Here is a 19239-nt window from a genome sequence, read left to right as displayed (position 1 = left end):
TGGCTCTGGGCAGGCGTTCACCAGCAGCCGCCGGGCAGGGGACGGCGCGGCCACCACCTCCTGCACCCTGGCAAGATCAGCGTCCCAAGACAGCTGCCAGCGCTCCCGTTCTGGTGCTGAGCGCCCACAGAGGCTGTGCCAGACGAGTCCCCAGAGCCACAGGGAGCTCCTCAGACGAAGCCGCGGCCTCTGCCATGGGTGACTGCTGGTGGTGGGGACAGAGCCGGGGTTCTGCCGCAGCCCGCGGGGAGCTGAGCTACCGTGACAGCAAACGTGGCACCTGAGGTTGCCCAATCTCTGCTGCTCAGGGCAACCCCTGCAGACAGCACAGCAGAACCAGAGCCTGAAACCACTCGCCATCACCTCTCCCACCAGGAGCTTGGATTTCAGACACCATCCCCTGCAACAGCCGGGCACCGGTACCTGCTCTTGCCGCACCCTGCTCGCTGGAAAGCTATTAGATCCCCAGTAATTGTAAATACCGCAAAGTGCTCGAGTCAGCAGTCTTGCAGAATTTTGCTTTCAACATCTGCAGCCCAATAAATCTTTGTCTCCTTCAGGTGAACTGCGCTCTCAGGCTCCAATTTCCATCCCTCAGCACCGTCACCACAGCAGCACCGGCCCTGGGGGGTCCCGCCGCCAGCCCGTCACCCCACGGGGCCACAGGGACAGAGGGACCCGGCGCCCTCCCGGGAGCCACGGGCAGCCCCGGCCCCACCAGTGCCGAGCGGCCGCGCCGCAACGGGCCCGGCGGCCACCGGCACCATCCGCTTGGTGCCAAAACCCTTCTACTCACCAGACCTTCGCTGGGCTTTTTTTTTTAATTGTTTTCAAAACAGATTTCATGTGGTCCCAAAATGAGACCATGATTGTAAATTAAAGTGTAATTAGCCTTTACGCTTTTATATTCATTAACTCTTCTCTGTTAATGATGCAGAGGTTGGAGCACAAACCCGGCATTATGAAACCACATCCAGGAAATAAAATAGTGATTTAGATAATGGCCAGAATGTATTGCTACTTACACATAATTAAACAAATGCTCAATTTACACTTGGAAACATGAATGAATGTTGATTAACCCCAGCCCAACGACTGTGCTGGCGCTGTGGTTAAGTGGCTGCGCTGCTGGCGGGGCTGGCAGCGGCGGGCAGGGCAGGGACCGCTGCCCGCAACGCACGCGCTGCCCGCACACAGCTGCCCGGCCCAGGTGCTGCAGCGCTGCCCAACCACAGTCACCCTGACCCGCGTCCCTGTCCCGCGGACCCACGGTCACGCTGTCCCGGGCCCATGGTCACGCTGTCCCAGACCCATGGTCACGCTCCAGCTCCGCGGCTGGTGCCAAACGCCGCCTATCTCACAGCAGCAATGGCCCTGCTGCTGCACGCCGGGGTTGCTGCCACGAGCCCCAGCCGTGCTGCACGCCGGGGCTGTGCCCGGCTCCTCGGGGAGCAGCGTGGCCGGGGCGGGTGCGGCGCCGATGCCGGTGGGGCCCAAGGGGCATCGCCCCCAGCGAGCAGCACTGCGGGGTGCACGGGCTGTGCCGCAAGTCTGCCCACCGCTGCCGCACAGGCTTTGTCTCCCTGTCCCCTGCACCTCCTGCTCTCCACATGTGCCAGTTACTATGGAGACATTGCCTCGTTAGCGCAGGAGGAGCCTAATGAAGTCCACTTGTACAGGATAACGTTATTTTTTTGCTGCAGAGGTGGATGGACGGAGCGCCAGGGACACACGTCCCCCAGCGCCGCGTGCACCCGGCCCACGGCCCCGCCGGGGGTCCGTGCCGACCCCGCTGTGTGCCCAAAGCAGGAGCTGCTGCCGGCCCTGTCCCGGCGAGCCCTGCCCGCGGGCTGCGGTGACACCAGCGCGCAGCCGAGCGCAAGGAACAGCGCGGTGCACGGGGAGGGCTCGCCCCCCGGGGGCGCTGGTGGAGCTGGACCTGGTGCCACGCGGCCCCCTGCAGCGCTTCCCCGTGAGGCTGAGCACGGGCTGGTGGCCAAGACAAGGCTGTGACAGACACAGCCCCACAAAGGTGTCACCCCTCGCAGGCCCAGGTTGTGCTGGTCACAGGGGATCGTGCAGGTGCCCCGGGGTGGCAGGAGCAGATCAGCCCTGGGGGGCTGGTCCCCCAGCCCAGCGGGATGTTGAGGGTTGGATGCAGGAGCTGGCAGCATCTGTGCTCCCCACACCCCAAATCCAGCCCTGTCGGGCACCCCGTGCATCCCTCAGCCCCTGGTGAGGGACAGGACCGACTGACGGTGCTGGAGGGGCCTGTCCAGAGCTCTGCTCCCAGGGACTCCCGTTCACGGATCGTTGACTCAACAGGCCATAATGGCTCCATCTATCGGGGTCACTACGGGTGCCTTTGACACATGATAGACAATAATTGCTCCTGCTTAGAGACTTTTGAGTTCATGGATCATTGACCTGATGGGCTGTAACAGCGCTGGAGGAGGCTGCACACCCTGCGCCTCAGCGCCCTCGGGAGAGAGCGGCTTGTAAAACCACAGCACGTGCACGGGGCCATGCGGAACACGCTCCCCCAAAAAACACGCTCCCAGCACAGCTCACCCCCGGCCCTGGGCCCCGACGCCCGGCTGTGCAGCAGAAGCCGTGGCAGGAGGCGCAGGAGCCAAGGCCAGCACGGACCTCGAGCGCTGGGGACAGGAGCAGGGCGCACGGGGAGGGTTCACCTCCCGAGGGCCGCGGGCTGGAGCTCCCCTCTGCGACGGCAACTTCCAGGTATATGATTTAATGAAAGGCACAATAAGAAGTGAAACAATTAGAATTTCTGCCTCATTATCATGGTAATCTTATCAGTCGGATAATGAGGTATTAATGGAGATTTAATGTGCCTCTCATAACAGAATCCCTTGGAGAAAACACATAAGGAAATTGCTGTAAATCCACTTAATGATGGAAAGGTCCCCAAACACCATATTCCAGAGGATGAAAAATGCTGGATGCAAATGAGAGAGAATCAAGGTCAATAACACTGCAGGGACAGAGCTCACGGCAGCGCCGCACCGCCGCGCACCGACCCGGTCCCGCCGCTGCGCTCGCTGCCCCGCGCGGCAGCACCGGGACGGCCGCACGGCCGCCACCGCGGTCCCACCGCTGCGAACGCTTCTGAAGAAACAACCCAAACCTGGTACTGTTGGACTCGAGCGCTCCCGTCAAGGCATCGAGCGGCGCTCAGCGGAGGAGCCGCCGCTGTCCTGGCAGCCGCCCCAGCGCGGGCTCCTTCCAGCGCCGTGGCACAGGACACGTTTTCTTCTCTCAAGCTGCCCGGACAGCCAAGCCACACGATTCAAGACGGGTACCTGAAAAGCTCTGTGTCCAGCAGGCAGCTCCCCATCTTGTTTCTTTGTGCCAGCGCCCGCTCCCCGGGAGCTGTTGGTGCCCGTGTGGAAACCGGTCTGAGGTTCAACCCAGCGGCGCCACGAATCGGAAGCACGGGCAGCTGCTCCTGCTCGCAGCGCCATCGCCAGCAACCGCGAGCGCGTGGGACAAGGCAGACACGTGAAACCAGGCGGTTAAACTGCTCTCCTTTTAATAAGTTTTTACAGAATAATACATTAATAATCACGTTAGAGACAACATGGGTTTCCTGTATACAAGATTGTGCAAGCTCATTAATTTAGATTTATAAAGGCTTTACCAGTTTCAAAGAGGAGAGGCAGTACAAAGCTTTTAAATAGAGGTAAAGCACAATTAAAAGGTACAGAACACACACTACTAACTCAGCAGAGGTTAATTCTCAAGTAGTGCAGGCTCAACCGAGTCACCGGCCGGTGCCCAGATCGGAGAATTCTCCCCCGTCCCCGCTGCTCCCGCTGCCGCGGGCACCGCGGCCACAGCCCACCCTGCGAACACCGCGCTGGGCCGGCCCTGCGGCCGCCCGTCCGCACCAGCACCACCGCCCATCCGCACCAGCACCACCGCCCGTCCGCACCAGCACCAGCACCACCGCGGCAGCCGGTGCCCAAACCGCCATGAGGACCTGGCTGCAGAGCATCAACATGTTCAAGCGACACGAACCAACACCGTGCTCAATAGAAACGCACCTACAGGTAACAAGATCACGTTCGTGGCTTTTTTTCCTGAAATATATGGCAGTTACATTCAGCATTTGGTAGTATAAGGTCTTCTAAACAAAAACTTTTCAACTCAAATGTTTAATAGGCCACACACATCCCAATTCTCCTTAAAAAAGGATTTAAAAAAGCATTAAAGAGAAATCTCGGGAGCAAAAGGGAATCTCCTAGGGACGCAAACCCAGCGCTTTCCCCTCCCGGCTCTGCCCGGCAGCGGGAGCCGCGGCCCATGGGACGGGGACGGACACGGAGCCGCCAGCGGGGCTGGAGCTGCCGGAGCCGCCGACCCCAGCGCGGGGCAGCGACAGCCCCGGGTCCGACCGCTCCCCACGGCCGCCCCAGAACGTTCCACTCACCCTTCGGCGGCTGAAGGAATTTCATTAACAGAAAGCACCGAGTTTACAGCAACAGGTACGTGGTTGGCTGGCACCTTTTGGCAACAGTTCTGCTACTTTTGGTCCTTTACATGCTGCCTTTTCACCTTCACTATTGCACACCAAAACCTAACAACGCCACTTCCTATTCAGGTAATTTATCATTTTAAAACTAAACGTTAGGGGACACCAGGGGAAAGTAGGAAGAGAACATTACAATGAGGTTTTTAATTATTTCGAAAACCTAATTCTCTAACTACATCTACCAAGACTACATAAAGGACTTTCAGATTAGGTTGAAAAAAAGAAGCAAAGGACCATCTTGCTACGAAGACTCTCAGCTCATCTGGGGCTCACTGAAACACTTAGGGGTTTAAAAATAACTCAATAGTAATCATAATGATCATAAAGACTCCAGTTCTTTTAAGTATTTCTCTACGCAAAGAAACAAAGTGATAAAAATGGTGACGGAAATGGTTCTTGCACTTTCCATGAGAGCAAATCCAAGAGATCGAATCCCGCTTGCCAGGTCTGCAAACAGCAGCCACGTGCAGGGGAATCACCACCTTCAGTGTCTTCGTGCCTGTTTTAGGGACTGTACAACACTGTCCTCGCCTAAAACCCAACTGCAGCACTACAGCAACTTTCATACATCGGTCTTAACATCTCAGGTATTCAAGTAATAATGAAATATTACAGGACACTTCAACATAATTAAACTTATATTGCTTTGAGATATGATCTAGCCATATCTTCAAGGGCATATTTGTGCTTTGCTGCTGAGTGTTATTGGTCAGGGCTGTGCTTGCCGCACTGAGTTAGGTGTTCAGCACCAAAACCCCACCGAGGCTGAAGAACCGGAATATTGCGACGCCACACGGGCTGCGTTACCACAGTAAGGCAGAGCGGGAGGATCTTGTTTCTGCTGACTATTGCTCCTCCACACAATCGAGTCTCTTCTAGAGGAGAAAGGCTATCAATACAAGAAAGGAGTTACCATCCCACCCTCTCGCCTGTGATTAGTTTGGCAAAAGTGCTGTCCTGAATGACAAGTGAGTTTCTGTAATTTTGCCTTGACAAGTAGCACAGCCAATCAAGCACTTGATACTTCACATGAATTGCTCTAATTTCAGTTATCCAAACGATTTTCCCAAGTACTAGTTGCTTACAGGTTTTGATCATTAAAATGCACACTCACTTCGAAAAGAATGCGAGGTTTTGTTCTCTTTGCCATTCACAGACACTAAGTCCCATTAACACATCCCCCGGCAGAAGTGCAACCAACACTCTAGGAGAGCAAGAATAATACTGACATGAAATGTTCAGTGCTCACTGTCCTTTTCCACCGTAATTCCAGCTGAAAAAGAACAGCAAGTGCTTATATACAGAAAACAACCACCGGCCATCGCTCAGACCGGTGCACGCATGAAAAATCCATGTGGTGTTGTGCATCAAAACCTCTTTCAATTGATAATTGTCAGTTTAAGGGAAAGGTGGGGCGAGAAATCTATAAAACACCCTGAACCGATGCCATGATATGTTTCATAAAGAACCATGTTCTATTTTAAAATACTTTATATGAACAGTAAAACTTGCACTGCTGCATAGCAGACAACATGAAGAACATTAGTAAAAACATTCACTGAAACCCCTGGCATATGTATTTAATGTCACTAATCAAAATATATATTACAGTCCAAGGTTCTGTTAAGGATCTCTGGGGTTTGTACAGTATACACAATACTTCAGAAAAAAATATTACACTAAGGTATTTTATTTCTCCTTTTTTATATTAGACGTATCTATTGTAACTTACAGTCCCTCTCCTCCATATACCCAAACCTTTAGCACCCTAATGCCCTAGCCAAAAAGTGTCTAGCTATCTAATAAGCCCTGTCTACTATAAATTCCAGTTTTAGAAATTTCAATAAACTTAATTACATTTTAATAAATAGTTCAGTTTGCCCTTTTTTCATCTCAGCCTTTCGAGAAGTCCTTTCATCACCAAAACCCAGCATGTCACACCTGTTAGAGGTCAGAGAGGCGTTGCTTGTTTATTCAAAGGATAATGAGTCCAAGGATAATCACAATGCATTAAATATAGTTATATAATATTTACACTGTCCTCTCAGGTTTTAAATTTAGGTGAAATATAACTGATAATTGACGTCAGCTACTACAAACTTTCAGTGTGGCTGGTGTTTATTAATAAAAGGTGTATTAAGCTACAAAGTATACTAAGTGTTGCCCTGATTCTTCTTGTTTCAGTTTTCCATTAGAAATTAAATGAGGTGAATTATTCACGTGAGTAAGAATTCGGGAAAGGGGTGGTGGAAAAAGCATGAAGAATTTTCTGCATGCTTCGAGATTCCAAAATACCTGAAAACTGTGGTCCCTTTTGAGTGCCAGTAACTACAGGGGAGAAAAAAGCAACCAAAGAGAAGAGGAAAATCTGTTAAATTAATTTGATTAGTAAAGGTGTGTTTTAAAATGCCTCAGTTCTGTACAGTATTATACAAGGAAAGTCCCTTCTTTAGCTTTTGCGCTGTGGTACATTCTCACGTGCTCTCCTGCGAACAGTCTGCCCAGCCGCGTGCGCTCTCAGCTACTTGCGGTCGTCAATGGTTTTAATGAATTCAACGGCTGCCGTGAACTGCATCCACCAGTACGATTCTTCTCCAGACAAACAGTTGGCATAGAAACTACTGATGTACTGAACAGTGGACAGCAAGCAAGGTGGATTGGCCTGAGGGTTAAATAATAGAGAGAAACTCACAGCTCGTTTGCAAAGCTGAACGTGAAATGTTACGAGATACAGAACAGAAATACAGTTCTATTCGCGTGGTGACCCTCACGGGTTTGTAACACGTTATCACGTAAGGTATCTGTGGGGCAGTGACTGGCTAACCAGACCTCCCCCACCTCACACGCTCCGAAGGAATCAGACTGGACGAAAGGAGCATATTTCCAACAAGGAAAAACAACCAGCAGGCCAAGAAAATAAGCGTAACACCGGCACTATCTACAAAAGTAATGGAGGATTTCAACACGCGGAAAAGCCAATTGTTTCAGCATCTTACACGTGACAGACCATTCTCCAAACGCTCGCGTGTCAGACAAGGTGAGCAGCACAAGGCCCCGGTGCGGACGTGGGTCCCGGAGGACACCCCGAGCAGGCACAGCCCATGGGTGCTGCTGGACACACTCACAACACCCACCCCCGAGCTCCCGGGGCCAGGCAGAGCCTGCCTGGGGTCAGAACCCGTAACTGCGATCAGATCGCTGATGTTTGCTTGAACCGGCTGAATTGGATCTGGTTTTCAGTCTGGCATGCTCCCAATTACCCAAATACATTCTGTTTCTTCCTAGAATTTGCTTGTTTATTACAAAAATTAGCTGGGGTTTGTGATCTTTGTAAAAGAACTCACCTTTATGAGGACAAAGACCAGAACAGGAACAAAATCATCTGCCCCAGGTACTGAATCTTCATTTGCCAGACTAAGCAGGTTCATGATGGTTGAACACATTCGCAGGATACACTGTACTTTGTCTCGGGGGGTTTTATAAGCGCTTATTGTGCGGATTTCAGACTGTGCAGATGGCCACGGTGCCTCCCGGAGATACACCTGGAAAAAGAACACAGCACGCTGCCAGCTCTTGTTTGTCCGAGCTACATGGGGACCTGAAGCAGCGGAGACGCGCGGGCAGGAGCGAGGCCCCGGAGCACCGGGAAGCGCTGCGCCAGGACGGTTACGTTGCACTCACAATGAAGGCGGCTTCCTGCTGTGTTATAGTGAAAACACTCCACGTGCAATTAATATAATTAGCCTGTGCTTCTCCCCAACTTTCCCAGCACACGGTTCCAGATGAAGGCAGAGCTGTACAGCTCAGTCTCCTGCATCAGCAGCATCAGGAACACGCACAGTTCTCAGTCACACCGTTCAAGTGCTGAACTGAGAACAAGGACGGCTGCACGCACAACGGGGATGGCTGCAAACGTCCCGTCCCTGACAGGCTTCTCAAGGCTACCAACCTGCTTTTAGTTATCCTGTTAACCATGAGCAGAGTGAAAGCACTGGGCACATTCACAGGTCTGCAGAGGTTCCACTGAGGCTGGAAACCCCAGCCACGGCATACAAATCACATCAGAACCATAAAGGGTTCGAATCTCGTCTTTGAAGCAAATTATCAGGAAGTTACTGCATTTTAGTGCCCTGTGGTATTAGTTCTTAAATCTTACTATCCAGACAGAAGTATCAAACTCAGAAAATGTTTGGAATGATCAGTGGAAGATACCAAAGCCCGGGTACAGCGTGTTCCTGCTGCAGGGCGTCAGCTGTCACAGACAGAACAGCAATGCTTCTGCGTGTAAAACACCGACCCTCTCCCCATCCTGAGCACAAGCAAAGCCGAGCACCTGGCACACACAGCAGAGAAGGAGAAGTCGTTACCTCGGGTATCTGCAGCGCTTTGTGGTTTGCGGTCACCACTTTAGACAACCTCTGAATGTGCTCGTGGAGGACCCTGCGAACAAACACAAAGAACAGGAGGGCAAAGTAAGCAGCAGCCAGCAGTGCCAAGGCAGTTCCCACTAAGTGTGATACTACAAGAGAGATCTTCAGGGATGTATATAATCACAGCGGTCCCACAGCTCATGGACAGCAGGTCAATAGGGGTGCAGAGGATTTTGCCATACAGCCAAGTACAACCGCACAGCGTATATTCTAGAGCACAGAGCCCAAAACCCCAAATGCATGGGAAACGCTGTACCAGAACCAGGAGCAGTGCTGAAGCAGGCCTGGGTCATTCTCTCAGCACAGACACTGGCAGATCTGAAAGTCTGCAGCCCAAGGCATTACACGGATAATTTTATTCTGTTCTAGCAGTTTGTTGCAAACACAAACTTTCGCACATGATGCTAAAGCACTTCATTGCTCTTTTACAAAACATTCTGAAAGAAAACATGAGTCTGTATGGGGCAGCTGTCTTGGTCAAGTCTGCCACACGAAGACTGCGCAGCTTCCGTCTGCACCGACCGCAAAGAGAAACCAGGTACTTCCAATTACATTAACTTACTGGTCACGCAAAATATCTCCATCCTGATTAGGGTAGAATGCAAGTTTGAAAATCCGATTCATCACGCTGCGTTCTATCGCTAATTGTGCATCCTGAAGCTGCTCCTCACTGGCATTCTGCCATATGGCGTCCTGAGCCATAGCCCCGTAGAGAAACTGAAGAAAATCCTCAACTTGGGCTGTTTTATCGTCTGCTGCTGTGAGTTTCTGGAAATCTGATTAAAAAGAGCACGAACGTTAAGTTAAAAACATTCTTTCTGATGGGTTTTCTGGAAAGAAGAGCCCAGACTCTACTTCTGCCTTCCAGCCAGGCAGCACTGCCACTCTGTTTTGCCCATGCCCCAGCAAGGGAAACACAGGCATGAACATGTGAAATAAATGCCAGGGTTAAAGGAAAAGCACACAGAACACATTTAGCAAAGCATATGGTCAAAACACTCTGCTTGATACCGTGTTAATCACTTCCTCTGCGGTACCAGCTCTTCTGCCTCCTTCCCAGCCACCCACAGAGATAACACCCAGAACAATCCCTGCAACAGCCGCCAGCAGGAACCGGCGCACGCAAAGTTGTCGGATGCTGAAAAGGGGATGGGTGGTGAAAATATCACGAAGACCCATGTGTACCATTTCCCAGACCTACCTTGATCAAGTACGCATAGTTGCAACATTCATATTTATCTACAAACTACAGGATGAGTGATGCAGCCAAGCTAATGCAGCGTGACCAGATCTCTGGCCATCCATCGGTTCCACGTTGCCAGCGCCGCGCAGCAGAGCTGCGGCTCACATCTGCCAGCGGCCCGCGCGCCGCGCCGCCAACTGCTCCTCTAGAGCGCCCAGAAATAGCTGCCTGCTGTCTGGCCAAGGGAAGGGCTTTAACTCCTTACTGGTCACTGAATCTTCTACCAGAACTTTAATGCCAGTAAATGTAAGTTCTCATGTTAATTCCAGCCTATTCAGGCACATTTCATATGCAGCACTATATGCTCCAGGAGTGAGAACTGACTCCAAATTTCTGATGTACTTCATTAAGTCAGGTATGTGTATAAAGAACATAGAAATAGTTTAAGTGACCCTCTTCTGAGAGAGTTGTCTTCCTGGTGCCAATGTCCCTTACGCTTCCTATTACCAATATCCCTTACTACTACTATTCCCCATATCTTCCAAGGTACAACCACAGGTTCTGTACCAAGGTCTGCCTGCTGCAACTTAGTTTATCATTTATCAGTAGATCTAAAATAATTAAAGGTATTTATGCTTCTTCCATGGGGCAGATGCCCCATGATTTAGCCTAACTTAGATGTGATTTAGCCGAACTTTTTAGGCCAAGTGAGGTCAAACTACCTTCCTTTTCTCTTAGCCCATGAAAACTGCCACAACATATTGTTCAGTCACTGTCTATTTGAGCCGCTAATTCACCAGCTGAAATGAAAACTGGTTTAGGAATCTGCTCCTCCGATCAGAAGTTGTATTTTAAAACATTAACCGGAGTCAGCATCTAAATATGGAGTAAAGGAATATAAGCATTCCACAGTCCGCATTAATCTTACCTTGAATAAACTCCCTTATTTTCTTTTCTTTGCTCTCCAGCAGCAGCCTCACACACACTGTAGTGAAGTATCTGTTGGCCACTTCTTTATCTCGCAGAACTCTTTGCAACAGCCTTTCCAAGTGCGCTTGTGTTGTTTGCAGGCCTTGGCGACATCGAGTTAAATAAGCGATATATGGAGCTCTCTTCCTAAAATACAGAGTGTTCTACATTACATTCATAATAAAGACAGAGGCTAATAGCTTTATAGACTGCAAAGCTGTAAAAGAGGAATCTTCAACCTGTTGTTCTTCAAACAAAGACAACACCTGAGTTAGGAAGCTCTGCCTTGTACAGATTTCTCTGCCCAAATTCGCTGCGTGCAGCACCCAGAGCATTAGACCAAAGCACATTCCAACAGCACCTCTTGCGTGTTACAGCTGAACATTGGCCATAAACTGGTTTAACCCGACTTCATCAGCACCTGGACTGACTTCAGGTCCAAGTTTTTTTAAGCTGTTTGCAAACAGGAGAGACAATTTCACCACTTTGTGGGGAAGCAGAGGTGTAATAACCTGATTTGGTAAGGTACAATTTAAAACAAAAAGAGATCTTCCCAACCTGCTAGTGAACAAATGTATGCATTCGGAAACGCAATAATAATAAGATAGCAAACAAAGTACCTATAGTCCTCCGCAATAGATGCCAGCAGCTTTCGACAGGTCCTGTTATCGAAGCGGCTCACGCATCGCATGGTCTCCTGCAGCTGCGCCATCAGGTTCTTGTCTTGGAGGTTGATGGCTTCGGCCAGCTGAACTTTCAAGAAGCACACGATTTCATTATCTAATGAAGAACAAAGGAAAGTCATTAAGGAAAAGAAACGTAGGCATGATGAAAATAGAAATGTTTTTTAATAAGGGAAACATGTAACAGTTAAAACCAAAACTTCTGTACATTAAGCAATAAATGTGATTTTAGTAACAATTTAATAAGTGTTCCTGAATTTTCCAGATATTAAGCAATAAGTTTTCATATCACTATCTTATTTAGAACCATTCTGAAACATGAAGAGGACCAGACAAGGTACAAATTCACCTGTCTGCAAATGAACCTAGATGGGATGGAGGGATGCAAGCACAAGACACATACATTAAGTCAACCTAAAGGCTCGGTAAATCATCCAGGTTACTCTCCCAACACTGCAGCATGATTGCCAAGAGTATTTTGGGAGCCTGTTCCACAGCTTTGGTCAGGCTCTGCCTGCGCCCTGAGACACTTCATTACAAACGTGAGACGTAGTTGGCAGGTTTGTTTGTGGAGGAACAAAGAAAACATTTGGGGGTCAGCAAGTGGCCCTTCGTAATCTGTGGATATGGGAACAGAGGCGGCACACACAGTACAAAACACCTGTATACACAAGGAGCATTCACCTTCAGGGTCTGTGTGGTCTGGCAGACCGTTCCTTGTTGAATGTGTCAGCATTGGGAAGGCAACAGAATCTGCTGAACAAAGCGCCAATCTCAATTTCTTCTTTGCATCCCTTAAAGAGGAAAAATATTTTCTTAACGAAGTTGCTGCGAGGTCTGGCTCTTCAATGAGCAGGGCTCGCTTTGGGCGAGGGTTTGCTTTTAATACTGCCTAAAAGGTATTTCATATAATTGTAACACACCGATGTTGTCAAGACTTCAGAATATCAGTTCTTTTAATATAGCACCAGTTTCAAAGGAATTTTCCTAACACTGAACTGCTCTGTCCACCCCTCAGCTTACAATATTCTCCACTTCACCAACAGAAACACAACAGTTTGAGATGCTTAAAACTAAAAGCACGTAAAAGTTTACAATTAACCCCATTAAGATTTCTGCAGGATCCAATCACATGGCTTCCATTCTACCTCGTGGGTAAGATCAAACCTGCAAACGGATTTACCTGTAGGAGAAAGCGGAACTCTGTGGCTGCGCTACTTGACTTGCAGAGTCTGGAAGATCATCTGCAGACATGTTCTGCAAAGCCTCGTCGCGGGGAGAGTCGTGCACGCTCTCACCGTCCCCAAGAGCCTCTGTGGAAACGGAAAAACCAACGTTACAGCTGAAGACAGGAGTCAGGAGAAGCAGCTACAACAATTCTCTGTTTTCTTCTTGTTACTCCAAGGCGGGGGACAGCAAAGAAAACAACTTGTCCTGAGTAAGTGAAAAAAGGGTATCAAGAATATACAGTTTACAAGTCACTGAGAAGCAATTATGTCAGTTCTGGAAAGCAATAGACTTCTTCAGTATCCATTAAAAAATACAAACCAAGACAAGCACAAACCCAAAAATCTGGTAGAGATGTGCTCTTAGCAACCAAGCAGCTCAGTGGCGATGTGGAAGCCGTGCTCGGGAGTGCTGCTGTGACCGCCAGCCTGAGGGACTGTCCCACAGGTCACTCCACAAATGTCCCTGGTTTGGTGTTCACATTGTTCAGCTCTTAGGACTCATATTTATCTAGGATACTGATGTGTTTTTATCTTTAAGGAAGAGAAGCTATGTTGGTGCTGATCAAAAAGCCAAGTTCTTACCTGCACTGTCGTAGTTTGCTATGGCTCCTTCACTAGGACTGGTTCTCTTAATTGCGTTCCTGTATTTGTCCAGAATGTCCTCCGCAGCTTGTGCCTGGGCGCTCACCCTCGGGCTGGGATCATCTGCAAACACCATGAAAAACAACAGCGGTTAAGTCCGTATTGCGCCAACTGAAAGCAAATACAAAATTTAGACCTAGACATTTGGACTCTGTTTTTAGCCACATCAAACAAATAGCTGCTTGTGTTCCACGGACCCACAATTCAAACACATTCATAATGCCTGAAGCAAAAGCAGCAAAAAAAAGTACAACGAAGGTGAATAAATAAAGCCGGATCCTTAGCACATTTATAGTGTATACACAAATGGTTCTTGTATATTGGAATAGTTCTAGAAATGATTAGGCAAACAGAAAACTAAACATTCAGGCTCAAATCATGTTTAATTTAGCACTGAAGTAATTACTACGGGAACGTGTCTGCAGGTATCCTTACAGCTCAGCTGCGATAAGGACATGAGCTTTATAATGAGAAAAAAACCATGAAGACTTGAGTGAATCCTCACCACTATACATATAGACAGAAGCATGGCAATTTAAAACCAGCCTTCGAGGCAAGACGTCTTTATCCGCCTTCTTATTCAGAAAGGCAGTTGTGAACATTAACTACAGCGGCATTACCTTTCTGTAAAGAGATACCTGGTGGGCACTCTGCAGCCACCCAGGGCACCTTATGAGAGAAAATGACTACAACGACATTATTCACATACCTTGAAGCGCTGGGTACCTGTCAGGCACCATGTCATCTTTGTCTTTTTCTTGTTTTTCTTTCTTTCTAAATGGAATAGGAGCTGAAAATGCAAGGTACGTTATCAAAGATTATTCTGAGACAACGGACAGACTGAAGAAACTAAGAAAGTGGCTCATGCGGACAGGACCCTACCTTTGGGCATGGCAGACACAAAACGCTTCCTCCACCAGGGCTTGTTCCTGTCAGACTTCTCATCGTCACTGTCTTTTCGATCTTCAATCTATAGAAGGGCAGAGTCTACATTTGAGCATCTACCACATCAAGTGTAAAGACAAACCTTCTCCTCAACGTCAGGTTATCCTGTGTCGAGTGTAAACCAGAACTACAGCAGAGCGCAGAAAGGCACAGCGGGTTACGGCAGAACAGCCCTCCCGAGGAGGGCAGCCCATAGCGCAGAACCAACGACTGCAAGAAACTTACATTTCACATGTTTCTTTTTGAATTACTTTTCAGGATGCTGCAGCATTTTAAATTTAGACACTACAAAAAATCTATTTCTGAAGCCCCACCAAGTCAAGCAAAGCTCATCCAGTAAATTTAAGGGAAGCCAGATTCATTTAAGCCACTCTGAACATCTGTCGCTTTAGTTTGTAAAACATTATTGTCCGATGTTTAAAAGGTAACGAAAGTGCATTGTAATTCCTTGGCTAAACACATTTAATAGCAGCTTTCTGGCATTAGATGCATAATTAAAGTGGGCACGCTAGAAAAACCAGAATGGTATGCAGAAGCCTTACCTCTCCCCTGGAGGAGTCCTTGCTGGGAGAGGAAGACGAGGACTGAGACGCAGCCGCCAGCACAGCGGCCCCGGCGCTCGGCATCGGCAGCTCCCTCTCCTCGTTGCCAGGACGCCTGTTCCAGCCGGGGTCGCTCATGGGCCTCCGAACTGAGGACACGATATCTGAGCTCCTGCTGCGGACCAGCCTTTCTGGGTAAGAATGCCTCTGCTTGAACGCTTCTAAATCGGTCGGAATTAAAGTGTGAGACCCAAAGTTTGGTAATCGGGCCTCGTTACCTCCCATCGCTCCTTCCAGGATGGGTGGATCCGGCGGGGGGTGAGAGGGTCTTGCATAGTGCACTTTAGGCCTTACTACGGCTGATACACCTGAGGTCATAAACACAAAAGAAACCACACGCATTTCTCTTAAGATTCCTCCAAACTAGCCAACACTAACACAGGAGCATTGAAAACACTTGGTTTTTTTTAAAAAAAGCTTATTCTTTCCAACTCACCCTCATTTGAGGACAGAGGGTCAAACAGTGCAAGCAAAGAATCTGTCTGAGAAGGAGGAGACGTCAACTGACTGGCTCCTGAAATACAGAAAGGAAAGAGTTAGCACTGTCACAAGAACTACCTACAATAGAAGGGACATTGGGAAAAAGCTCTCAGCAACGTGAGTTTACAACACTTATATTGCAAAATACTTCAAAAGATATTCTTCTATAGAAAGATCTCTGGGTATGCTGAAATTAGCAAAGAATTACATCGCAAAAGTGCAGAAATCTTGAGGAGAGATCCAGTTCCGAAGTACAAGAGGACAGTCAGTTTAATCAAACCAAATTAAGAAGAGGTGATCTTGGATCTAGTACTCAAGGGTTAGTACTATCAATACCGGAGTCTCTTTGTCAAACAAATACAGTGCAAGCAAATAAGGAAAATGTTAAGCTTAGCCACCAGAACTTTGAAATTGGAAGAAACTGTAAAATTTAATGATTCTACAAATGTCCTTTTAAGCAATGTTGCAAGACATCAGTTACCAGAGATGTGGATTCTCAGTTACAGGTAAGGAGCTCAATTACCGTGGGCTGTTTCATCCATGTCAGGGCTTGTCACAGAATCTTTTCCCCCAAAGTCAGAGCTGCATTCGGACCTGAGATCCTCAATCTTATTAGGAATATCTTCAGACGTTGCACTAATACCTTACACATAACAAAAGAAGAATCTGTAATAGTCTTTCAGAAAAGCAGGAAACAAAAACCTGAAGGTGTTAAAATGTTTGGTGAACTCCGCAATAATCAAGTCCTATCTCACAGCAGCACCTACAGGCATTTCATTCTGAACTTCTATGCTCCTAAAATAACATCTCTGTTCTACATCTTTAACTGTTTTAAGATAGCCATGAATATGCTTTGAAAACTGGCATTAGATTCTTCACTTTTGCAGAGAACTAAGAACTGAAGTAGATATATGCTGATTTACCTAAATAAAAATAGTTGTGACACTAAACTAAATGCAAGAAAGTTAGAAGTTTCTTCTACATCAACACCGTTGCTGTTGTAGCACAGAGTATTCAGTGCTCCGCTGCCTTTTTTTTCTGTAAGATGAACGAAGAATTACTGCTTTGAAAATTCCAGAACGAGTGCAAAAAGTTATTTTGTGAGTGAAATACCATGTAACTAAAGCAAGCGCAGCAAAGCGGACACTGAGCACGTCCTAGCACGGCGGCGTTCGCAGCGGCGACCAAACCCACCTGAGACGACGCTGAGGCCCGGCGTGCTGGGCCGAGAACTGACCTCCCGCACGTCCGTGTCGTCAGACGTGCTGCCCAGCCCCGAGCAGCTCTCCAGCTCCTGCAGCCTCTCCTCCTGTTTTAAGTCTGGAGCCTCTACAAAGGGAAGCAATGAGAGCAGAGAGCAGAATGATCATTACTCAGTGCCATGCTCCCTGCATGTTCACAGACGGAGGGAAAGGCGCGGTTGTGTGTTTATTTAGTGCATGAAGTTCTAAGCTAACTCAGCCACTTCGGGCTCTGCAGACAGCAGCGCTCTCCCTGCACGGGCACTCCAGGACGTTGTTACTGGTTTAAGGATTGTATTGCTTAGGGACAACAGTATAGAATCAAGTCTCCATTAACCAAGGTAAGCTGTGATTTCTAAGTAACAGTAACTCTCTCACAATGCTTTCCACCTCTCTCTGCCCAGGAACAGCCTGCCCTGTTCACACTGGAAGCATTCACAAATGCTAACTTAACCCTAAGACAGCAATTTCTTGAAGGAGAGAAAGAGGCTGTTGCTTGGCATTACACGCCCCTGGAAGAGTCTTGATTCATGCTAAAGAAATAAGCAAAACCTGCGCGGTTCTGACCTGAGTCGCTTGGCAATACTTCCACACTCCAGGCCTCGCTTGTGGTTTCTGATATGGTTGAACCTGTGCAGGGATCAAGCAACACGGATCCTGAACCTGGTAAACACAGCAAGCTGCCTAGCATGTTCTCTGCAGCCGCACCTGCAAAAGTAAAGCCGAAGCACAACGCTAGATACAGGCCTCCTGAAACAGCTCTAACAACAGAGAACAACAACAACACCTTTCAAGTGTCCTTACTGAACCGGTCATGAAAGACAACGTTGAAAAGGTAGAAATGAACAACAAAATACAACACAGGTCATGCACACAGAATCCTCCTACAGAAAAGCTTCAGTTTAATCAATGCAAACACACCTATTTAGAAAGAGAGGAGGAAGGCTCTCCAGCCTCGCTATTTCAGAGCAAGCATGAAGCATCTGAACATACCAGGTGTACCAGCCAGTTACCTGCTATTTCTTGCAAGCGATCTTCATCAATATTTGGATCAAAGTCACTTCCCAATACATCCGTACTCCAAGTTTCGCTCACGGTTTCCGAGATGTCTCTGTCATCAGTCAATCCCATCATATCACGGATTTCAAACTTACGGAGCTTGTCATCAAGATTATCCTGAGTCGTGGCTATGGAAAAATAAAAAGCTCTCAGTTTTTTTTAAGGGCTTTTCCAATCACTTCTGCTTGAAAACAGGAAGAAGAATCCAAACAAAACAACCCTCTAATTCTGTCAGGTAAAAACAGTGCTGTAAAGTAAGGCCTGTAAGCACTATTATACTATTCAAGAGATGCTGCCCAAAAATAGCTTTTAAGCACATTTGAGACATAAGAAGAAAAATCTTGAACTACACACGGTGACATATTGACCAAATTGTCAGACAAAATGAATAAAATTCAGTGCACTATCAAGAAACTGATGCAATTTCTGTACAAAGAACTTATCCCAGAAAAGCTGAGGCCTCCGGAGATCATCCAAGTCCAAACCCCCGCTCAAAGCAGGGTCAATTACCGCAGGTTGCTCACGGTTATGTCCAGTCATGTTTTGAGCATCTCCGAGGCTGGAGACACCACTCTGGACAACCTGTGAGCACCATGCACCGAGCAGGAGCCCCGCGGGGCTGCCCGGCCGCTCCAGGCCGCTCCAGGCCGGGCACCTGCCTTGCTCGTGCTCCAGCAGCTGCAGGGCCTCCACGCCATTGCTGCCCGAGGGGCCCGCGCCCAGCTCCGACACCGACTCCCCCTCCAGGTCCAGCGACGACACCGAGTTGGAGCGATTCGAAGGACCTGCAGAAACAGGCTGCACTGTAAAGCTAATCTGGGTGACAGCTCCTAAACATACAGCATTAGCTGTATATATACACAATTAACTAGAAAAATGAAAATAAATGAACCAGCAGTTCCAGTGTAAAATGCTGAACTGATGAACTAAACGTACACTTGCTCTACTCTAGATCCCTATTCTACAGATACTTAACCCGCCCTGTGATTTGTACTTCCCACATTTACAGTGTCATGCGAATTAAAATAACCTACAAATACATAAGCAGAAACGGCTGAATCTCACCATTACCATATTTAACTGTGACAAAAAGTCAATAAAGTCTTTGCCATTCATTTGTTTACTTGTCCAGGAATTTGTTTTCTGATTGTGAAGAGAGAGCGCGAAAACTGAATTATGGAATTACACTAAATAACGCAGGCTGAGCCTGAGTCATCTGTA

At 48.1% G+C, this 19239-nt stretch overlaps 1 protein-coding gene across 8 annotated transcripts in view; it reads right to left on the bottom strand.

Annotated features, from left to right (window-relative positions):
• Positions 1–3532: 3532 nt before the first annotated feature.
• Positions 3533–19239, bottom strand: part of GAPVD1 (GTPase activating protein and VPS9 domains 1) — a 29730-nt gene continuing 14023 nt past the window's right edge. For 6 of the 8 annotated variants that reach the window (XM_082067454.1, XM_082067447.1, XM_082067451.1 and 3 more), the window contains 18 exons: positions 18678–18803; positions 17973–18146; positions 17527–17667; positions 16913–17047; positions 16242–16361; positions 15675–15752; positions 15179–15546; positions 14574–14661; positions 14401–14481; positions 13632–13754; positions 13004–13133; positions 12505–12614; positions 11758–11917; positions 11097–11284; positions 9548–9761; positions 8923–8995; positions 7900–8097; positions 3533–7217 (listed from right to left, as the gene is read on the bottom strand). In XM_082067454.1, the coding sequence (XP_081923580.1) occupies positions 7077–7217; positions 7900–8097; positions 8923–8995; positions 9548–9761; positions 11097–11284; positions 11758–11917; positions 12505–12614; positions 13004–13133; positions 13632–13754; positions 14401–14481; positions 14574–14661; positions 15179–15546; positions 15675–15752; positions 16242–16361; positions 16913–17047; positions 17527–17667; positions 17973–18146; positions 18678–18803 (2648 nt within the window). In that variant the 3' untranslated portion in view covers positions 3533–7076. The remainder of the gene's footprint in view (positions 7218–7899; positions 8098–8922; positions 8996–9547; positions 9762–11096; positions 11285–11757; positions 11918–12504; positions 12615–13003; positions 13134–13631; positions 13755–14400; positions 14482–14573; positions 14662–15178; positions 15547–15674; positions 15753–16241; positions 16362–16912; positions 17048–17526; positions 17668–17972; positions 18147–18677; positions 18804–19239) is intronic. The other 2 variants (XM_082067453.1, XM_082067452.1) reach the window with 2 other exon arrangements.

The sequence above is a fragment of the Streptopelia decaocto genome, assembly GCF_964273445.1.
Source record: "Streptopelia decaocto genome assembly, chromosome: 17".
In the NCBI taxonomy this organism is placed as follows: domain Eukaryota; kingdom Metazoa; phylum Chordata; class Aves; order Columbiformes; family Columbidae; genus Streptopelia; species Streptopelia decaocto.
Note: the sequence above shows the minus strand (reverse complement) of the source record. Positions and strands in the feature narration are given on the sequence as shown.